The sequence below is a fragment of the Sylvia atricapilla genome, chromosome 2, assembly GCF_009819655.1.
Source record: "Sylvia atricapilla isolate bSylAtr1 chromosome 2, bSylAtr1.pri, whole genome shotgun sequence".
Classification (NCBI taxonomy): Eukaryota; Metazoa; Chordata; class Aves; order Passeriformes; family Sylviidae; genus Sylvia; species Sylvia atricapilla.
This window is the reverse complement of record NC_089141.1, coordinates 24,874,395-24,891,142: the sequence shown is the minus strand read 5'-3', so window position 1 is coordinate 24,891,142 and position 16,748 is coordinate 24,874,395. Positions and strand designations below refer to the sequence as shown.

Genomic DNA, 16,748 nt, shown 5'->3' with positions numbered 1-16,748 from the left:
CTTATGGTCAACATTTTCCTCAGGCTGAGATAGAAAACAAAACAAAACAAAACAAAAAACCAAAATAAACTTTCTGGAGGGTGGAGAGTAAACTTTAGTAAAATCTTATCTGTTTTGCAGAAAGCACCCACAGAAAATAAGGCTGTCACAGCAACATTTGCAGACTTCTGTTTTAAGCTATTTTGGCAACCTTTTAGGCTGGAGTCTCAGAACTTCACTGAAGGGTGGCATCTATCACGTCTTGTGCCACTCACACTTTGGTCTCAGAAGTGGACTGCAGGCCTTGAGAGGGAAGATACTTCGCTCATGATCAACAAACCCACTGCCTGTATCACAGCTCAGTGCCTGCCTCTTCTTACCAGCCCCACCTAATGTTCAGCTTGCTGTTCATAAAATGCCCACATAATCCTGTCATTTAGTACACTGTGATTTAGTCTCCAAACAGCAGCTTACTCACCTTCCTTCTCTTCTTGAAGATAAGATCTTCTTGAAGGAGATGCTTTGAAAGTGTAATTTTAATAATTTCAATTAGGTTAAGAAGACCATACTCTGTGGGAATGGTAGTTTTGTCCATGGTCACCATATTGCAAGCAAACCCGAATACTAAAAGAGATACTAAAACAGATACAGTAATATTTTCATGCCTTTATTTAGTAGATACTACCACACAAAATGCACACACTGTGTGCCCTAGGCCCAAGGCAAGAGCTGTCACGTAAGGAAGCACTGAACAGCTCTCTTCCAAAATGCAGCCCAGTATCACTGGTTGACAGTGGCCCAGAGTGACCATTCAGGAATTCCACTAGCCCCAGTAGCTGCTTGACTGCACGCTTCACCCTGTGCTCACAGGCTCGTGCTCCCACTGGAAAGGAGATGAAAAAAGCTCCTGATCCCAGTAGGTATTTCCATAATTCCTCTCCCACTGGGGGAGATATTAAGCAGTGGCTCCCACTCAGCAGGAACTGGATGTCCTGCTCATCCTCTGGCTGTCCAGGTAGCGTAAGGCATCTTGTCCCACTTCCTCCACCTTCAGGCACAGCAGGCTGGGACGAGGCCCCACTTGGGACACGAACTCCACTTCACCAGAGCGAAAATTCCGCAGCTGCGGGGGAGCTGCAGGGGAAGGATACAATGGGCAAGAACTCTGTACAGGGCTCTGGCTCTGCTCTAGTACACAGCTGCAGCAGCTGATGGGGGAGGGAAGATCTTGCAGCAGCTGCTTGGCATCTGCTAAACCTCAATGGACAGCATGACGAACAAATCCAGGATACAGGCAGGTGAATGCATTTTGTCAGTATCCCTCCAAACTTGGTGGAACCAGATATTTTACACTGTGAAATGCTGTGAACTATGTGCTCACAGAGGTGATGCACTGAGCTTTGTATCCTCTATCAGTATCAGTAACCTCCCTTTATGGACAGTGTACATGACAGCCAGAAACAGTCTCTGCTGTAGAGCATCCTCTGGTGAGTTTAGCAAATCAACCCCTGCACCACTTGCACTCAAGCTCTAGGTGTATGTGCTAACAGCGTTAAGAATTGGTATGAAGAATGTCCCCTTAACACAGCAACTGCACAGTTGTGGCAGCATGAGATTGGACCTTGGTGCTCATGAACTCAAAACACTTCAGTGTTGATTTCCAGGTGAGGATTTCCAGGCCTACTATTGACCCTACATGCTGTCCTATCTAAAGTCAAAACCTATGTGATTTGAGAGGTCTGCACAAAAACTATGGCTGATCAGATTCCTGTCCCAGACAAGGACTGAGAATCTTCCTCAAAAACAGTTTTATGTTTCTGTGTGAAGCAGAGAAATTAATGTATCTTGTTTTAGCGATTTCCACAGCATTTTTTTTCTCTAGTTTTATAGCCATGGCTCTACCAAGGCACAACTTAGTTCTACACTACAGGAATCAAAATTCCAGAAAAATCCTTCCAAGATCTTGCTTTGTGGGCAGTGAAGGCATGCTTCCTTCCCCAGCCTGGTGAGATGCCTCCTCCCTTCCTTCCCACACCAAGTATTAGGAAAGCCAGCAGTATTTGCTTACCAGGCTGCAGGATCTTGGAGGGCTTCCTGTCTAGGCTGAATTCCAACAGGATAGGGCGACATATGAGAGGACTCCTACACAGACTCCTTAGGTAACAAGCAACAAGATCCTCGGATTCCTCTAAACACTGAGGAAGGAAAGAGTGTGTTGCCAGGGAGTGTTCAGAGGGAGGCTCTGGAACACCCAGAGCAAAGGGAAATCCTGTCCAGCCAAGACTTGAGCCCAGCAGGCTGCAACTGCTGCTGGAATAACCTACTCACCCCTGTTCCAGGAGCTTCCCCATGCTGAATGCACACACTGCCCCTGCTCTGCACACAGTTCTGCACAGCTTCCCACTCGAGAAGGCTCAGGCCCAGCACTGCTGCCACGTGTTCATTCCTGCACAGCACCACAGCTTCACCTGTTCCATCCTCCACCAGCACCCTGGGCAAAGTGCAGGCAGGCTGGGATCAGAAGGAGGGCAAGACAACACCAGCTCCCTCACAAGGGCCACACCCAAGACAACAGATCCCAGTAGAGAGTTTGTTCACATCGGAGAAGATGTGGTAACGCCACATTTACTGTTCTGTCCACATCCCATCCTTGATATGGTTTCTCCTCTCCTGTTTGTGGCGTAATTTGTTCCCTCCTCCCCACTTCTTCCCACACCCAATCCCTACAGCACTTACCGTGCACTGGCTTGCCTCACTCCTGTCTGTGATGGACATGGAGGATTGTGTCGGGTACACCTCCCCTGAAGGAAGAACAAAGCTACAGCTGTGTATGGGTGGTGTAAGTGAGAAAGGGAAGGGCCATTGCTTATTTTAACCTTTTCCTAATTAAGTATGCAAAGGTGTAAAGAATTTCTCTGCATTTCCAATGAGTGTCCTGGGAAGTTTATGTGGGGAAAAAATCACCTGCTGCAAGGTGCTGATCCCCAATAGCAGTGAAAATGGGAAGAGCAGAGCATTAACAGAGTACGATTGTCCTCTTCAGTGTCCTCACTTCACCCCCAGTCCCAGCTGCCAGCCTGCCTGGCATCAGATACATACTTCTAATCAGTTATCACTTTGGTCCCTTTCTAATATGCAAGTCCTTCTCAGACACTGGAAAGAGGGTTTGCAGTTGAGATAGGAACTCTCATTTCTTCTACACGAAGGTAGCAAAGGATGTGTGAGAGTAAAAAAATCTGCAAGATCTCCCACAAATTATATTTGTGGAAGCTTGAATACCTCTCTGAAGATGCAGCTGCAAAGTGAGCAAATCCATTGCAGGCACACAGTCAGTACACAGGACAAGTGGCACAAAATCCGGGCCTGGGCCAGGTTTTGCTGCTGAGGTCTCAAGTTGCATAGAAACACTAGTGAGGGGGATGAGGCTTCTCCTGCAGGACTAGAAGAAATAGGAATTTGAGAAGCTTGGAACAGAGAAGCCTTTCTTGGGACACTGTAACATGAGAACAGACCGGACTTACCTAGAAGGAGAAGGTAGGTGAGAAGCTGGCAGAGATACAATGCTTACACAGCTGGAGGCAATGTATGTGCAATAAACATTATGGAATCTGCAATATGAAAGAGCAGACGTCAGAAAGAGCTCACAGAAACCAAACACTCCAATTTTCTTGGGATGCCTGGGCTGATCTTCATTTGTAACATGGTAGGAAAATAACTTATGGTAGGGGATTGGGAGACATGAGGGTTTGGACAAGGGATGAGGAAAGTCCATATGGGAGGTCAGATTAAGAGATGGTTTCAAGGACAGTAAGAGAGATCTGGGCTCTAAAGACAGGAGCACCTTGAGATCTTGCGTTCCAAGTTCTGGAAGTGGATCTTGGCTCCAGGCAGCAAACCCCGGAGATGCTGCAGGCAGGTGGCAGTGATGTAAACGTCCACAAAAACGGGGGAGCCTGAAGCAGCTGAGACACTGAGCTTTACGCTGTGATCTGTGGACAGCAGAGTCCCTGAGGAGACACAGAAAACATAGACCAGGAGTTCACTCTCACAGGCAGCACGGCCTGTCACTGAGCTGAGCCTGCTACAGGGGTTTTTCCTCCCCAACACAATGAGGCTATCACTGTTCCACCTCCCAAGGTTTTCTGGGTACTGCATTCCCATCTCCACATACACAGTGTGCAGTTTCCAAGCCCTTTGACATGCAACAGGATGCAACATCCTGGCACACTTCCACTATTCCCAGACACAGCAGTACACTTAGCCAAGTGCATTGGCTCTCTGAAACAGAAAGAAGCAAGAAGCAATCTGTTGCTTCTCAACAGGCTGCCACAATCTGACCTTTCGTCTTTGGGAGGCTGTTCATCACAGGTGGCTTTTCATTCTTCGGAGAGGCACACAAGGTCCTCTCCACGATCTCACCACAGAAAGAGACAAGGGAACCTGTGAAACTGAGAGCAGACCAGGATTTTTGTCCTGCCTGAAGAGAGAAGGAGTGGAAGAAGGCCTGACTTCAAGGTTGCCACAAAGAAGAGCACTGTTTGTTATGCCCAGTATCTAGAGAACCTGCCCTTGAGCACCTGAGCTACTGGATTGAGGGCCGTTTTCTGCAGCCTTCCCCTCCCAGGGACAAGAGGCCCCTTTACCTTGCTCTCTGCTGCTCCAGGCTCAGCTGTGCAGACAAAGGGTGAGGCACTATAGCCTTCCTATCTGCTAAATTCCCAACTATTTTTCTGAATTAGAGGAAGGTGCCAAGCAAATAAAACACAGTTTTTCAGAAAGCATTGGTGAAAAATCCAGTGTACATGCATATCACCCCAGATTAAACATGCTTTGAACAGAGAAGCTTCTAACCTTAGTATTTGTTTGAGCAAGGTACGCTAAAAAATTCTAAAACAAAACAAAACAAGCCAAACAAAAACCAACAACAACAAAACCCCAAAGAAACCAAGAAACAACCAAACATACATTCAGTCTGATTTTCCCTGCTGTGCTTGTTTCCATTTCTGACAGGAATTTGGGAGACACCTTTAGGACTTAGTCCACACCAGCAGTAGCTGAACCATTTTCTAGACACCATTTTGCAATTTTCTCCCCTACAATCCCTTTAGCTTCAATAACCAGAATGGGAGAAGTCTGAACTACTTGCACACAGGTTTTCCAAACCATATTCTTAGGGTGGATATTTCATCACAGTTTAATTCAGCACTTCCCAATAAAAATCACCATTGAGCCATTCCCTAAGACACAGTTGCTTTTAATTTGGGGCAGACCAACATACCTGCTGCTAAGCACTTCTGGAATGGAGGCAGTTCTCTGCTCCACATCTGTCAGCACTGACAGCTAAAAGTGAGGGAGACACAGCCTCAGATGGGTTGCAGTTTACAGACATCCCCATCCAGAGCAGAAAAGACAAGCTCTGCATGCTCAGTGCTAGGTTGAGCAACCCATGCTTCCTCTCCAGATGAATTCTGACACAGGAAAACGTGAAGCCCAGCAGCAGCCTCTGATGCAACTTAGAGCAGAACAGTCTCACCAACAAGATATTCTGCAGTGATAATTTTCTAGCTAGCTCTGGAGAGATCTCCAAGTAGCCTGTGAAAGCCATGTGCAATAAGGCACCACATACCTGGTGCTCAGGCAGACAGGAGATCCAAGTCTCATGCTGTAAGTGCCAGCTGTCTTGGACACGCAGGCACAGCGGGCAGGATGGCCTGCTCAGGAATGTTGCTGGCACAGGTGGAAAATAGAGCTTGTCAAACACTTCCAAGTCCTGAGATAAGAGTGATAAGGTGAGATAAAAGACTATTAGAAGGAGATTATATAGGGGAAAAGTAAAGAACAACTGTTTACAGAACAACAAAAAAATTCCACTGAACTCAGAGCTCTGAGAATTTTAATCAAACACAGAACAAAAGCAGTTTCTTGGAAAGACAGAAGGAAATTCCAGACCTTGAAAACAGCTTAGTCACCCTCTGACTCCTCAACTCCCACATGCAGTTCAGCAAAAGTCTCCAAGGGAGAACAGCACAACTTCTCTCTTACCGAGCAGTGGGGCACGATGAAGCGATACAGTCCCTCCACGTGCAGGAAGGGAAACCATCGCAGAGACCTTCCCATAAAGAGCAGGAGTGCCTGGTGAGGAAAGCATGAGGGAGAGAGACAGGGAAGGTGATGAGAACTGTTTGGTATGGAATGAAAAATACAGTAAAAAGAGAGCAAGCCCAGCAACCCAGAGGACGTCTTGATTGAGAAGTAAGGTTAACATCACAGGAGTAAGAGAAGGCAGGTGCATTTACAGCAAGGTGACAGAAAGGAGATGGAACTTGCTTGGGGTGCAAGAAGGAATTTGCTGGCACGAACACCCAGCTGTAACCAAAACAAAAATAATTTTCCCACTGATAGTAAATTACCACACAGGCTCTCTGAGGAGCCAGCTCCCAGACTTACCAAACCACACCCCAAAGCTGCCTCACCTCTTGCTGCGTGACGCCCTCTTTTCCATCACAGCCAGTCTCCTCCAGCTCTGATAGATTCCCAGCTTCTCTGGGGTGGCTCCAGAGCTGTGGTCTGCCCAGCCACAGCACTGTGGCTTGGAAGCTGCGCTGCTGGTCCTGAGCTTCCTTAGCTTCTTCTGCGGGCAGCTGGTAATTGCGTGGCATGAGACTCTCCTTCTGGGTAACCAAGAACAGGCGAGACACACAGCTCGTTGTTCTGCTGCTGCTCTGGCCCCCCTGGCAGTGCTCATCTCTGCCAGATTCTGCCTTGGGATCCTCTGATTTCAGTGTTTTTGCCTCTGGGTTTTCCAGCTCAGATGTTGTGCTGCCATCTTTGCTCTTCCTCAAAGAGGAGCTGTTTCCACTCCTAAGGCCTTTCTGGATTCGTCCTTCAGCAGCATGGAGTATCTGAACATCCTCAAAGTAGAACTGCACATAGACACTGAAATGACAAATGGTAACCGTGAAACTCCCTCTTCCTGATGTGAGGCTGTCCAAAACAAACATTTATCTGGGAAAAACGCATCTGGTGAGTGCCCCACAGGTACTCAGCAGGAGCAGTGGGAAAAAGTGGAGGGCAGCTCCCAGGCTGCATGTGCTCTGAACAAAAGACAGATGGTGGCTTTGTTGCTGAGAAAGAGCTCATTTTATGCAAGCAGCAAAGAACAGTTGCTTTGGCACTGAAATGCTGTGTGGGTAGGAAGGCTTATCATAGCCCAAAATACTCATGGAACTAGAAAGTGATGATTTTACCTGCACACTGAATAAAGGGACTCACCTAGTTTTTTTCTTTCTCACATGCTCCAGATTTTCCAGGTGTTCCCAGGAGGGAAAATCAGTCTTAAGAAATCTCTCCACTACAAGCTGGTAGTTTTCCACCTGCAAGAGTGATCCTGCAAACACATCAGGGAAAAGAGCTGAGCTAAATAAAAAGAAAACACAAAACCACTAAGGTCAATATCCTCATTTTAAAGTCACGAGGTCAGGCAGTAACAGCTCAGCACCTCCACACAACGTCTCTTCTTCCTTGTTTTGGACTTGGAAGGCAGAAGAGCAAAAGCTCAGCACTCAAATACAATTTAGTGGGACATACCTATGAGAGCAGTCTGGGCAAAGGGGCTACCATCCTTATGGCAGATCACACAGGGAAGCTTGCTGCTCTTGTCCTGCAGCTGGAGGGAACTGCTCCTGGAGGAGACCCTCAGCACGCCCAGGAGTATCTACAACAGAAAGGAAGCTGCAAAGAGCATTGAACAATTCTTATCTTTGAAAGCCATAAATTCAAAGCACGTGTAGCAACAGCTCAAATTCAATCTGTTCTCAACATGCCACAGTGAGAAAAGCAGTGTCATTCCCTAACAGGAGAGAGAAGGCATGCACTGGACAGGGTGCAGGAAGGCATGGTGAGAACCAGGAGCTCTCAAGGCACAGACAGGAAAGAGAACAAGACACTTACCAGCTGGGGCTGGAAAATTTCTGCTGAGAGTGTGCAACAGGACCAGGACAGTCTGCGATTCAGCTCCTGGGTGCCCATATGCTGGGCCTCCAAGGGAGAAAGCAATTGTGATGGGCTGAAGCCTTCCCAGCTCTTCTGCTCTGCCGCATGGCAAACTGCAGACAGAGATGGGGCCTGGCATGGAGGGTTCAGAGTCAAACACTTTGAACAGAAGAGAGAAAGAATGAATCAGCTGAGTTTCTTCCCATCAGACAGCCAGGAAACAGCTCCGAGAACATTTACTCACTTTCTGCAGGGGACACTGGTGTGTTTTTGACAGAATTTCATTATAAATATCTCTTGCTTCTTCTTTGTCTGGCACCATAGCTTGCAGAAGGGGGACAAGGAACTTTTCAGCAGCTCCAGGGTTTTGGTGTGTGGAGCTAAGCAGTCGAGAGTGCCCAAAGAAACAAGAAAACCTGGAAAAAAGTTATGACCATTGAAAGAACAAGCAGTCCTTGCATTTAACTGAGTCTTGCATCTAAGTCAGGGGCTCTTTCTGCTTGTTTTGAGTGAATATGCTGTATAGGACAAGAACTAAAGAGATCACAAAAAATATGAAGTGATTAAAAAATGAGCATTTAAGGGTGATGCAAATTATGTCGGGCAGGTAAGGAACAGGAAAATCCACAGAAATGGACTGGCAAAAATCTCAAAACCTAAATGGCCAGAAAAACAAATGACATGAAGATAATCTCCCTCTAAGCCACACAAATGGATCTCCATGCCTTTGAGTTGGCCTGATGCGATTGCTCATGTTAGGTGCACTTGGGTTTCTTTCACAGAATGCAAAAAAATCACAAATCAGAAACAACCACAGACTACTGTTATTCCAGTATTTCCCTCATGTAGAATTAATTTCGTAAGTTTAGCTTACTGCTTTTGAATGGCTGGAAGTGATCACACTGCCAGCCAAAATACGACAGAAAGTGAACTCAAATGAAAAAAGATAGCACTCACTGGAACAATTTTCAAGCAGTACTAGGATTGAGCAATCACATTTAAAGAAAGTGGAAAAGATAATAAAACTTGAAACTTATAGCTAGCATAATTCCCAGGGCAAAACTGAAGCTGTTTTATTGATAGTGTGTCAAAATTCCACAGAGTCAGTAAAGCACAGGAATACTGAGCATTCTATATACTGCTGCTTGACAGAGTAAAATGTATATACTTAAAGTCCAAGGCAGCAGTAACAGTGATCAACCATAACTGCTTCAGAACAAACAGAACAAGTATTTTCACTCATAGAAGCCAGAAGTAAACCCAGAGACTGGCCCACAGCTGTCCTGTGAACAGAGTGCAGTGTCAGGGAGAGCAGGAAGCCATCAGGAAGACTCAGAGGTAAACATGGGTGGGAAAATCTGCCAAGACAGAGATTCTCAAACAAATGATCACACTCCTGGCAAGACTCAGAATATCTCAAAGTGATATGCTGAGCAGCTGCTGCTGCTTCTTGGCACTGTCAGGACACAAGAGCCTTCATATCAGTTGTGTTCTTGTTGTAGCACCAGTTTCCAGCTTCAGCCTCAGTGCCTACCTTGATCTGCAAACCACAGATCAAGCAAACAACAGATCTGCAAACCTTGATCAAGCAAACCACACTTGATCAGGCAGACACCCCTAGGGTGCTTCTGTATTTCAGGACAAAGCATTCCAGGCAGGATTATGTGAGTATAATGCTCTGAAGCACTGCAGCTTTCCAACATCTTTACCTCACCTGCACTTGAAAAATGCACCAGCTTTTCTCATATGAGCAGCTGCAAGGTAACAAGCAACTGGACACCATGTGAAGTGTGGATAAATGGCTTGCTTAGGCCAAAAAAATAGAAGCAATTCTTGCCTGTAGTATCCAAGCACAGTAATTTTGTGATCCTTTGGTCTGGAAGACACCCAGGTAACTTACAAAGCACATTTAGGCCAAGCCTGACTTCAGAAGATTTGTCCTCACCTCTCCTCAAACGTCTCCAGGAGGCTGACCAGCCAGAGGTACAGCGGCATTCCAAGATTGAAGCGGAAGAGCAGCTGGAAGCAGAGGTTTCTGGAAGAGGCCACTGGCTGGTAGGGAGTGCTGAGCCTTGAAAAACTCTTCAGCACAACCATGCTGCTCAGGCAGGCACCGAGCACAGTGAAAGGGAAGGACACCAGAGGCTTCTGCAGGAGGTGGACGTCGATGAGCTTGGATACACAGACACAGAGTGTAAGAGAAGAGACAGCCAGTCTGCCACCACTCCCCAAGTTACCTCACCTTCAATCCTTTCTCACTCTACTGGATTGTGTATAATTAGGCCTGAGGCACCGAGCACAGCTTAGGGAGGAATCAGATAACAATCACACCAACTCTCATGACCCAGTCTAGGCAGTAAGATCTCCAGTTTTGTTCCAGCTACCTGCTGAGTAATTTCCATTTTCCCTTAGCCTTCTGTTGACCCACACCCTCACAAGCCATCCCCAAGGCCTGAGCCCTTTCCAGTGAATACTTCATGACCTTGCAAACCTCAGCTTACCTCCACACAGGCTCCCGGCCGGAGTCCCCGTGCAGAGTTCAGCAGTGGCTGGTAAGCAAGGCACAAGCAGACTTGGTTATCCAGTAAAAAGAGACCAGCTTGGACATTGAGTATTTTGGTGACAAATCCCTAAACAGAGAGCAAACAGAAATTAAGAGAACTGTAGAGAGTCTCAAAATATAGGAGACTCACAGGTCTGAGCAGTAAGAAAATAAAATGATGAAAAAAATGCTCCTTGCAGGCCAGGAGCTGAAACCCCATGAGTGGGTGAAGGCTAAGCCTATGGATCCTTACCACATAGGAGATGATCTTGGACTCTTTGGTTAGTCTTGGCCTCTCTTCAGCCTCCAGCTGCAAGGAGCAACTGAGCTGCTCAGCAGTCTCAAAGGAGGAAGTCTGAGCGGATTCTCCTTGCCCAGCACTGTTCAGTGGCTGCTCCCTCACCTGCTCTGCACAGCAGGGCAGAAGGCAGGAAGAAGCACTGGTGACGAACATCGTTTGTCCAGATTTCTTCAGGCTGGACATACTCAGGCCTGTGATTGTGTACCTGTGGCCCAGCTGGACAACATGATGCCACAGCATCTGGCTGGGTTTCTAGAGCAGAGAAACCAAAAGCAACATCAGCATCAACTCCAGTGAAAAAAATTTCTTCTTGACTCAAATAATCCCACCCAGAAAACCCTTTTCCACCCAGAGCATTGCCTCACACTCTTAGCAAAAGGGCTGTATCAGACATTCAGGGACACTGCAACTGCACGAAGAAGGACTGTGTTTCTGCAGGGCACACAACTAGACTTCTTACATACCAAGACTATTGTACACTGGATGCAATTAAAAAGATATCACTAGTAAAAGGAAGAATAAATCAAACTGGGAAATCAATGGTGAGCTTCAAAGAATTAATCAGCTATCACATACTCAGATCCAGACAGTGAATTTGTGAGTAAATTCCAAGGACTTACTTGCACCAGCACAGGGATGCAAACAGCAGAGGCAAAGCACTTCAGAAACAGAAAGAAGAATGTCTTGTGGTGAATACAAAGGAGAGGCCCAAGTCTAGTCAATTCCCCTGCTACAGTAAGCTTTGATCTTTTCTTACATGGAATCCTAGAGGGCAATTGAAGAGGCAACTGAAATCAGAGATGAAAGAAAGCTCAAAAGTATCCCAAAAGCAAAATAAACAAATATGCAGCATACATTTTCTGGGAACAACAGATCCAAGAAAGTTATATGGTCAATCTCTCAGAGAGGTTTTCAAAACAACACTTGACTATAAAATCTGTACTTTAACTCTTCTATACTAAATCCCTTTGACATTTTAAGTATTGGAAGACAGAAGGAACAGAAGAAATTCACACTCCACGACAACAGCCAGGTTATAAAAAACCTTACCACAAACAAGAAACTAATTGTTGGTCTAAAGGAGAAGAAAAAAGTCACAAGCAATTCTTCTGTAGAAAACAGAACTCAGATTTGTAGGTCCATGGAACACAATACTGCAGAAGCTCCAAGCCTATAAACAAGAGGCCTGAAAGCAACAGTGGAGTCTTTCTAACAAACTTGACACAGAGTGAAAGAGCAGCAAAACTGAAAGCAGATTAGAGGCAAGAGAGACGATATTTTTTGAATCAATCCTGTTTGGTGTTTCAAATCTAGTTTCAAAAGATTAAAAAAAAAAAAATGGAGTAATTTCAAAACAATTTATGTTTGTAATTTTTATTTCAGCTTTTACTGGATTTGAATATTACCATCCCACTTACTCTGAATAAAACCATTCTGGATTCCAAAACATATAAACAGTTAGATAACTTCATGACTTTAAAAAAACCCCAACCAGTAGCAGACACACAGTAGTACCAGCTGCTCATTGTAACATCTTTGTTGTAACATGGAAAATTGGTCAGGTATCAAAGTCAATAACAAAGGAGCTTTATGTTAAAAGCCTGAGAACCTATAATGAAATATGGGAATAGTTGTCTTGTTGAGAAAGGCCCCTTCAGCTAAATCAAACAATTAAGCTTAAAATTACTTTCTTAGAAGCAGATAAAGCCAATAAAAACAAAAGATAACTAAAAAGAAACTAAAGCAGCACGATTAGTGCCATTTTATTACGATTGAATTACACCAAGAATTCTCTACTCGAGTATATAAAACATGACTTGCACAACTTGAAATTATCGATTTAGTAAGATTTGCAATTCCTCTGGTTCATTTTTACATACTGTAAACTAAAACAAAGTTACTTCTGCCAATTGACATTTCACTGGCACTTTTATCTCAGTAATCTGATAAGAACTTGACCAGTGGCACATATTAACATACAATACAATGATGTATTACATATACAATACAGGATTACTTTCAATTATACTTTTGGTTCACTAGAAGTTAAAAAAAAAAATTGCGCTAATCAAGAGAGTGAATTTTAGCCTCAAATACAGTTGAATCAACACTGTTCTAACAGTCTTTCTATAATTTGAAATTACATCCAGAAATACTTAAAATTTGTCTTATTTTTTCAAATTAAAGAATAAAATAAACTCCTGGAAAACAGATGAATAAAGAACAGTGGCTTTGTTATATAACTTTTACTTCCACCACTCCCTGCTATGCTTCCACATGTGGCAGAAATAGAATTTGCCCTCTTCATGTTACCTGCCAAGCCAGAGCAACATTGCTATGATGGAGCTTACCACAGTAGGTGTTTACCTGGAGGTAAGCAGTGGCTCAGCTGACACTGGGGAGGAGACTGGAATGCTGTGAAGTACCTCCTTGGGGCCATTTACTGGCACCGGATCCAGAAGGATTTCCAAGTACCCTCCCGCACTCTGGTCTCTCTGTGGTATATATGACCAGCTTGGGAAGACTAACAGGGACTCCAGCCACTCCAGTTTGAAGTGCAAAAGCTAAACCAAAAGATAACAAGATTGAAGCTTGAGATGAGTTTCAGTTTGTTTTCTCAGAGCTACTTACAGTATACATTACCAATACACCCCTGCATGTGCATCACAAACTCTTGTCCTACTGCAGGGCTCCATCACTAAGTGAGAGCAGCGTTTTCTGCCCACTCTTTTACCTTGCACAGAGAACTTCTGTCCTTCCAGGTGCAAATCTGGAACAGCCTTGCTGAGCTCTACAGCTAGCACTTCCTGGCTATAGTCACATTCTCACAGACAGGTGACAATTAATTCGCTGCAAGGCTTAGTTATTTTCAGACTATTTCTCTAAAATTCTTGCCTGCTTTCTTTTGCCGCTGTGTTTTCAATCACCAGTTCTTACCAATACAACTTTTTCCAAGACTTTGTTTCCTTGGAAAGCACAACTTGAGCGCTCTGTTATCACCACTCTAGGAGTTATTTGTTATCCGACTCCACTTGCAATTTCCTTCAGGAGGCTTTCAGGTCAACTGTCATACAAGCTATTATTTCCTGAAAGTATGTCATCAATGCATCACTGAACATGCAGTAAGCAACTAATAACCTTCTCCAGAGAGTTTTTTCTGCTCCACTAGCTGGAATTCAGCCAAGAGTGGGAAAGTCTCCCAGGCCACCTTGTACTGTGGTGAATTTAACAGACCTGTACTGGCTATCTCTTTTTTCCATGCCAGTACATTTAATATTTCTTCTTCTAGCAACAGCACATTTCACACGTTCTATCCTCTGCCCAGGATGTGAGCTTGCCTTCTTCCTGCCTGTTACAGAGATATGTTATTTCCTTCACTAGGCTCTGGCAGTACACCTGAAGCCCCTTTGATGGTCTGTGACACTGCCCCAGAAGTGTCTGGAATAAACACAGAACCCCTCAGACCGAGGACATACCTCACATGGAATTATCCCAGTACTGTCCTTCACGTATAGGCAACCATCTACCAACTTTTCTTTGTTCTCTTGCCTTCCATCTGTTAAATAGCCAACCAGGATCAGGTAAGTCCTTGGCAAAGTGCTCTGCATGGGTAAAGCACCCTGTCCTTGATGAGACCATTCCTTAAATTCATTAGTGCTACAGCTCAGGTGGCTGCAGCACGGTATGTGCTGCTGATGCTGTAGGTCAGAGATGGAGATGAAACTGGAAAAAAGAAAGAAAGAAAAAAAGCAAGAATATAGCAAGATGTACAAAAAACTCAGTTTGCAAAGTACTCTAATATCAACACTGAAAGAGCCAATGGAAACTGTTCTCCAGCTTGTGATTTTGGTACTGGTTTCCAGTGAGTTCACTGACATTTTTTGATTGTGAAACTGGAACTCTATTCACAATATCCACTTGCTCAGTAGTGGGACATAATCAAATTCAAAGGGTGTGAATTTGAAGTGCTTCACTTGATTAGTCAGGGATGAAAAGTTCAAAGCAAGAAACTAGTTCAGATGAGTGATGGATCTGAATCAGCAATAAATAGTAATTAGATACAGAGAAATTAATCAGAATACATAAATTTATGCAGGTACTTATGCTGTGCATTTTGAAGGAAAATGAACAGGGGATTAGTTGAAAATTCCATTAGCTGAAACTGTTGCATCTTCAGAGATGGAGCACCACCACAATACTACTGTGATCCTCAAAAGTGCAGTGCTGCTCATGTTTTTGTCAAATGTGCTGGAGAAACCAGAATTACAGCAGAACACTGGCTTATGGTTATCACACACAGAAGCAAACAGTTTCTCTCCTTGTGCTCCAGAGCTTGGTGGTTAGCTGTGGATGCAGCACACTGCTCACAAAAACGCCACTGGCCTCACAGGAGATAAATACCAAATACCTTCAACTCTTCTTTATAGATTATAAACTGAAGTGTTTTAAATGTCATAAAATACACAGGAAAAAACATGGCTTAAATGAGATAAGTTTAGTTGGTGTGAAAGATCAACCACCTACATTTATTAACTATCAGTTAAAGGTCACAAATCTCTAATCAATTCCAGTTGACCTTTTCTCCCAAAACTGGCTGTGCCAGCTATTTTAAGTATTCCACAAGCTGGAGCAAGAAACAGATCTGGACAAGTCAAACTTTACAATATGAGTATCTCTCAACAAGCTGCATGTTTTTCATGATGGTGCACACCCAAAAACCTTTTATCAAGTAAAACGTGGACCATGTTATCCTAGATTCCCCTTTTTTAAGATCGCACACTCGAACGCTGAGCTCAGCTGGCCAACAAGTTCGTGCTCAGGGGCATCCTCCGGTGCTGACCGGCACGATCCAGCCGGGAAGCTGCCGTGCAAAGGCTGTACGGTGCGGCAGCTCGGCTCGGCACACGCCCCGCTTTGGTTTCACGCTCTGCCTACCGCAGACAGGCGGATACGGCGCCTAATCGCACCGTGAAGGCGGCCGCGGGCGCGCCGAGGCCAAAGAGAGGCGTGCGGTCACCTCTGCTCGACACGATCCCTCCCACCGCCGGCATCCGGGGCGGGCATCGCGCGGGAACGAGCCGCGCCGAGCTCCCGGAGGGCCGCGCCTGTCCCCCGGACCCCTCTGTCCCCCGCCCCGCTGTCACCTGTAGCCGAGCGGCAGCGTCCCGCCGCCCGCGCTCCGCAGGCACCGCAGCACCGCCTCCAGCGCTGCCTCCTCCTGCCCGTCCGGCCCCGGGAGCGCCCGGAGAACGAAGTCCCGAGCCGCCCGCAGCCAGCGCTGCTCCTGCGGGGGGAAAGGGGAGAAGCGCGGCCTCAGCGCCGGCGGCGGGGGGGCGCGGAGCCGGCCGAGCCCCTCACTCACCGCCGCGCTGGGCGCCGCCATGACAGCCCGCGCGGGCCGCGCCGTGGCCACGCCCCCTCCCGCCGCTCCGTCCAATCGCCGCCGCTCCCCGGCCGCTCCCGCCCCTTCCGCGCGGCAGGGCCAGGAACGGGCCCCGGGAGTGAGGGACGGCTTCGGGAGTGAGGGACGGCTTCGGGAGTGGGGGATGGCTTCGGGAGTGAGGGACGGCTTCGGGAGTGGGGGACGGCTTCGGGAGTGAGGGACGGCTTCGGGAGTGGGGGACGGCTTAAGGAGTGTGGGACTGCTTCGGGAGTGTGGGACGGCTCCGGGAGTGTGGGACGGCTTCGGGAGTGGGGGACGGCTTAAGGAGTGTGGGACTGCTTCGGGAGTGTGGGACGGCTTCGGGAGTGGGGGACGGCTTCGGGAGTGAGGGATGGTTCCGGGAGTGTGGGACGGCCCCGGGATTGAGGGACGGCTCCGGGATTGAGGGACGGCCCCGGGAGTGTGGGATGGCCCCGGGCCGGTGCCCAGCGCCCACTCGCCCAGCGCCGTCGACCGCTCCCTTCCGCCAGTGGGCAGGGGAGAGGGAATTA

The 16,748-nt window shown here is 46.5% G+C and overlaps 1 protein-coding gene across 1 annotated transcript; it reads right to left on the bottom strand.

The window, feature by feature from the left end:
- Window positions 1–630: 630 nt before the first annotated feature.
- Window positions 631–16,197, bottom strand: CTC1 (CST telomere replication complex component 1). Its single transcript, XM_066338420.1, has 23 exons — window positions 15,959–16,197; window positions 14,291–14,537; window positions 13,182–13,378; window positions 11,435–11,579; window positions 10,767–11,066; window positions 10,473–10,601; window positions 9,917–10,143; window positions 8,216–8,387; window positions 7,930–8,130; window positions 7,567–7,693; window positions 7,252–7,366; window positions 6,453–6,915; window positions 6,022–6,111; window positions 5,606–5,749; window positions 5,258–5,319; window positions 4,318–4,427; window positions 3,821–3,986; window positions 3,501–3,587; window positions 3,259–3,418; window positions 2,716–2,780; window positions 2,308–2,470; window positions 2,048–2,174; window positions 631–862 (listed from the first exon to the last, which is right to left on the bottom strand). Exons 1-23 carry the CDS (start codon window positions 16,195–16,197, stop codon window positions 651–653), a joined length of 3,948 nt encoding a protein of 1,315 aa, XP_066194517.1. The 3' UTR covers window positions 631–650.
- Between the last annotated feature and the right edge of the window lie 551 nt (window positions 16,198–16,748).